The following is a 5,734-nucleotide window of genomic DNA, read 5'->3' as shown; positions in this document are numbered from 1 at the left end:
ATGTTCCATTTAGAGTTAAATAAAGTACAAACATGCACCTTCAAACCACTGTACCCACTGGGATGGGATAACAAAGCTTTGTAGCTTTTTTCAAGGAGTGTACTGCTAACCCGACAATAGTGAAGCGTTTTTTTTTTTTTTTTTTTTTTTTTCAGCAGGGCCTGGAAGAGGAGCAGACGGCTGCCGGTGTTTCACTAATCAGTTGGCTTTATCTAGACTTGTCACGCACTCAAAGCTCGGCTGGCTACGAACCTCAGGCTTGATCAGAACAGGATGTGCTGGGTAAGCAAGATAAAGCATTTCATAGGGACGAGTATGTCCTACATACTTTCCTACTATTTTAAATACCCAATTAATAGATATGATGTGTGTAATAAAGTTAGAATGTTATTTTTACTTCCCACTATTTTAAGGGCATCTTATTTGAATACATCATTAAATGAGAATTTTTGTTTTACAGAACCAAACTGTTTCTAGGTGTTGCTAGAGGGGTGAATTCACTGCCAAAACTAATTTGATTACAAATGACTGGAATGTTATACTGCATGTTTTATTATGAAAGCCTGAGTGATTCTATTATGTTTTACTTATACATTTATTGAGTGTTTTATATATATTATAAACCACTACATTTAATTGCAAAAACTGTAAACTGAATGCAGTTTAGAATTTACAGAGCAGCCAAATGTCAGAGCTTATATGAAGTAGAAAAATATAATATTATATGCCGGTACACATAATAGGAACTACATATCAAACTTACATATCATTACTAATACAGATCAGCAGTCTATTAACAAGTGCTATTACAGTCCAAAAATATATTACAGCAGATCAAACATCGCTATTACAGTTCAAAACGAAATTGCAGAAAGAAACAAGCACAAAATTGTAGTCATAACACATATTATAACAAACCCTGAATTTCCCCTTCAGGATTTCCCTAACTAGGGGACCTGAGGGGCACAAAATGTATTTCCTTTTGCCTACACAACATCACGTGCCAGATATGAAATATCACATTCCACTTATAATAGATATAGATGTCCAGAATAGTTTCACTGGAGACTTCCTGTGACCCACTGTGAGGATCTCCAGACAATATTTGATTGGGAAGGATGTTGCTGGAACACAATGGAAGTGAACTGCTTTTAACCCACTTTGTTTATTTTAATTATAGATTAATGCTAAGAAGTCTATTATAATAAGGCACAGACTTCAACAATGATGTAGTGGGAATCAGGAAATATCAAGAAAGACAATAAAGTGCTGTAAGATTATACTGTACAAATTTCTCATTTTATGAGCTTTATATAGGGATGTTAACAATGCAGCATAGTGCTAGTTTGAGCTAAAGTATCCTAAGCAACAACAACAAAAAAACCTTACTTTAAGCTCAATGCAGTCATTTAAAATAATAACAATATATGCTGAAGTCAACATAAAATATAAATCAATCCTATCTATTTTTTTGGATGCATGATTGAGTGTTGCATATTAGTCCAAATAAATATATTTTGTCTGTAATCATTTATCAAAATGGACTTGATGATTTTTCATGATCCAGAGTCAGTTTCAAATAGAAAAAACAATTACTGCACCACATTTTTTTTCCTCATCGAATATCTCGTTTCATTCAGAAATACATCATGGAAGTAAAATAAGTTGCGAACAGCTTTTCATGTTGACTGTAAAACACTTAATAAAAATGTTGGCATTAAAAGAGTGAAGGGCAAATCTTCTGTAAAGGAGACTAAATGTATATCTGCTATAGAAGAACTAGTATTGGTATCAAGCTTCTTGACTGAATAATGCTATGAAAATAAATGTCTTAATATTCTTAGAAACTTTTATTTCTCTGAATAAGCCATGCAGTGTCCTGTTGTGTAGCTTCTGCTTTGCTACTCTTGCATAATAGACCATAAATCAGTGCATCATTTTTATTCCTGTAGCTCATTCTGAGCCAAAAAAAGAAAAAAGTTTTTGCCTGAGTATGATGTCTATAAATATATTGATATAATGCACATATGAGAGATTCTTCAGTGTTTGTTTTCTTGCCACCTTCATTTGGCAAAGTATTTAAGTTGCATGCTTTGATTTCACTTCAAACTTGAGGTCTCTCTCTCTTTTCTGTGGGAGTTTGAGATGTTCCTACCAAGCTCTGCAGCAGTTCTATGCTGTCACGGGGTGTGACAGACACTTTAAAGGCTTTGGGTTTAAGCGTGAGCCCATACAAATAGTCCATGCTGGGAGTGCTTTCTGCTGTAAAACTACACTGATGGACCAGCAAGGAGGTGAAGAGGAAAAGCTGTATCTTGGACAGGTCTTCTCCGATGCATCTACGCTTCCCCACAGAGAAGATCAGCACATTGGTGGTTAAGTCTTTGTTGAGAGTTCCATCCTCATCCAGGAAGCGCTGTGGGTTAAATACCTCTGGTTGGTCCCATTTGGTCGGGTCATGGTTCAAAGACCACTGGTTGACGAAAATGACGGTATCTTTAGGGATGGGATAACCATTGATGGACGTGTCTGTGGTTGTGCTGTGGGGAATGGTTACAGGGACGAACGAGGTGAATCGCATGACTTCGTAGATGAAAGCCATGACATATGGAAGATGAGGCTGGTCTGCAATGGTTGGAAGGCGACTGCGATCCGCTACTTTATCAACATCCTCCTGAAGACGTTTCTGGACTTCTGGATACCTGCAATGTAAGTGAAGACAAACATTTTCAGCTTCAGCCAATCACCAAGGATTGAATTGAATATGGATATTGAAAACACTCCTGTTGCAAATAGAAAGACTAAACAACATTTTTACATTTGGTTGGTAATTTAAATTAAATTTTATTCCACATCCCTTCTGTTTAAAAATAAAACAGGCCAATTATCTCATCTGTACTAGTATCCTGCATGAAGCAGTTATTGTGTTTGAGTTTCACAGTGTGGCCTACATTAAAAGTGTTAGTGGGTCAGATTTCATTTTGTGTTGCTGTAACCTGCCCTCATTATCTGCTGCCAATACCTGCACGGAAGAGTTACATAACACCTGAGAGCGGTTTGGTGTTATTGAGATCTGTTCATCTCTTGGACAATCTGTGAGTTGTCGCACTGCACATTTAAAGTGCTAAAAAAATTACAATGCGGTCATCATTTGCTCATTTTCATGTCATTCCAAATCCATATTTTTTCTTTCTGCTGAGCAACATAAAACATGTATTGCAGCGGCTCTTTTTCATGCAATGAAAGTGTTGATTTATGGTGTCAAAAAAAAAAAAAAAACTGTTTTACAATTACACTGTAAATTTAACAAGCTTAAATCTGATAAAGGTTACTTTTGTAACTTTTAGGAGTACACTAGATGACCTAAAAGTCAACAGACTTGAGCTAAAAGTCATAAAAGTCCCATTATGATTTCCTAAGCAGCTTATAGACCCTGCAGTATTTAAAAAAATAATTCCATTTTTTGGAAAATAATAATAATAATTTATATATATATATATATATATATATATATATATATATATATATATATATAAAAAAATTTTTTGGAAAATAATAATAATAATTTTATATATATATACACACACACTTTCGTATATATGTCATTTTATAATTTTACATATTAAAATGTAATAATATATAAAAATACAACGTTAAAAATGATTAATTATTCGATCGACTTGAAGATGGGTAAATGTCGTCTTTATGCATTTGTGGTAGACATAAAGCATTACCTGACTAGAAGCAGAATGATCCACTGTAGAGCCGTAGATAGAGTGTCTTGACTTGCCCCAAAAATATCTGCGATGGTCGATGGCACGTACTCTTTATCCAGATAGACCCCCGGCCCCCCTGAGAGCCCTTTATCCAGAGCAACGATGAACGCATCAGTCATGTCACGGATTAGGCTCAGTAAAAGAGTCTTGCGGTGCTCCACCACTTTGGAATGAATGAACTCGTTAAACTCCTTGTTGAGCGCTTTAAACTGGTCAAAGAGAGTTTTGATTGGGTTTGGGAAGTACCGCAGCCAGGGCATCACGTCCACGATGCTTCCAGCTCCCACTGTCTTGGAGAACTGATCATTTCTGCCCACCACCTGTAGGAACTCCTCATCATCAAATGCGTATCGGTTCCCGAAGCACACGGCGCTCATGGTGTTCGCCACCGACACCACCAAATACCGGTGAGGTTCGAAGTACTGCTGCTCGCGGGTTTTATTCAGAAACAAACGGATGAGCTCTCCTATCTCGCTCACGATGTGCTTCTCAAACGTCTCCTTGGTGTGAATGTTGGCTGTGGAGAAAGTTCTCACGGTGCTGTGTGCAATCTTCCGATGCAGTTTCCACCACTGGCTGTAGTTACTGAACGCCAGGCTTTTCCCATTGGACACGAACCGGAAAGAAGCGAAATCAGGTCTGCCGGCGAAATCGACCCCTTTTTTAATGAGCGCCTCTTTAATTGTGTCTCCGTTGAGAACAACCACGTTTCGGCTGCCCAGTTTGATCTGAAACACGTCGCCGTATTTCTGAGCCATGCGAGTGAAGTAAAAGTGAGGAGAGGTACCGAGCTGAGCGGCGTTACCGATGACCGGCCACGGGAACGGACCCGGTAACCGCCCAGGTCCGGATCGACGCAAGAACATGAGCATTAAACACACCAGCAACGACAGTAAAACACTCCGCGCTGACAGCTGAATGAAATCACCCAGAACCGCCTGGAAATCCATCATCGATGTGTTTGCAAGTCTCAAAATCACTGCAGATTCCCTCCGAAATTATCAAACACCTGTTGAGTATCAGATCAGTGCTGAAGTTTCCAGCGCTCGCGGCGTGTCTGAGGGACTCGTATGAAATCAGAGAGTATAAAGTCTCAGAGTAGTGTTTTGCTGGTCGGTCTGAGGTCAAATGAGTTTATTCAAGAATTGATCCACAACTAAATAGCATCACTGTCACTGAGAGTCTCCTCCTTTACACACTCCTCTCTCTCTCTCTCTCTCTCTCTCTCTCTCTCTCTCTCTCTCTCTCTCTCTCACACACACACACACACGCACGCTCTCTCTCTCTGAGTGCGTGACTGAATGTTTTTCAAAACTTCAGAAATGTGCGTGAGAACAGATCATGTGGAGAACGATGCTGTGTGCTGAGACAATGGATCAAACCTTACCTTTTATAAGGAACTAATGTTTGACAGGACAATGGTATAATGGCCTATACTTCCTTTATGCTTCATCACTGTGGAAAATAAAATAGATAAGCTAACGTGATGGAATATTATGCAATGATGGAGATTTTTTTGATAGTATTTTCCTCTTGTTTCCACCTGTTGCCGCTAGGAGGACCACATTCTCCATCATATGACACTCAAATTAATTATTGAGAGGAAAATAAAGACCTGCATTTATTCGTTTGTTATTCTATAAAGTTGGTTTTTCGTATTTTATTGCAGTCATACCTGGGATACCGGAATATTACACAATGTTTGATTTGAAAACATATCATGATGGTCACGATCCACTGATTTCACAAAGAAGATGCACAATTTCAAACTGCTTAAACAGGCAAACAACACCGAGTCAGCCATATTTGAAATTCGCTTCATAATTGATATATATTTTTCAAAACTCTGTTTAAATTACAACAGAATATTTGGATCTGTTTGACGTATTTTAAAAGAAATATACAATATCAATATAGTTAATGTAACTAGCAAATGTAAAAATAAATAAATAAATAAT

General features: G+C 37.8%; 1 protein-coding gene across 1 annotated transcript; it reads right to left on the bottom strand.

Annotated features, from left to right (window-relative positions):
- Positions 1-529: 529 nt before the first annotated feature.
- Positions 530-4,988, bottom strand: LOC109100558 (cytochrome P450 1B1-like). Its single transcript, XM_019113989.2, has 2 exons — positions 3,735-4,988; positions 530-2,702 (listed from the first exon to the last, which is right to left on the bottom strand). Exons 1-2 carry the CDS (start codon positions 4,727-4,729, stop codon positions 2,105-2,107), a joined length of 1,593 nt encoding a protein of 530 aa, XP_018969534.2. The 5' UTR covers positions 4,730-4,988; the 3' UTR covers positions 530-2,104.
- Between the last annotated feature and the right edge of the window lie 746 nt (positions 4,989-5,734).

This window comes from Cyprinus carpio, chromosome A13 (genome assembly GCF_018340385.1).
Source record: "Cyprinus carpio isolate SPL01 chromosome A13, ASM1834038v1, whole genome shotgun sequence".
Taxonomy (NCBI): domain Eukaryota; kingdom Metazoa; phylum Chordata; class Actinopteri; order Cypriniformes; family Cyprinidae; genus Cyprinus; species Cyprinus carpio.
The sequence above is the reverse complement of the archived record's forward strand: the minus strand, read 5'-3'. Positions and strand labels throughout refer to the sequence as shown.

Coding starts and splice junctions, on each gene's coding strand:
- LOC109100558 (XM_019113989.2), bottom strand. CDS start 4,729: ATGATGGATTTCCAGGCGGTTCTGGGTGATTTCATTCAGCTGTCAGCG. Junction 2,703..3,734: donor ATCATTCTGCTTCTAGTCAG/GTAATGCTTTAT, acceptor CTTACATTGCAG/GTATCCAGAAGTCCAGAAAC.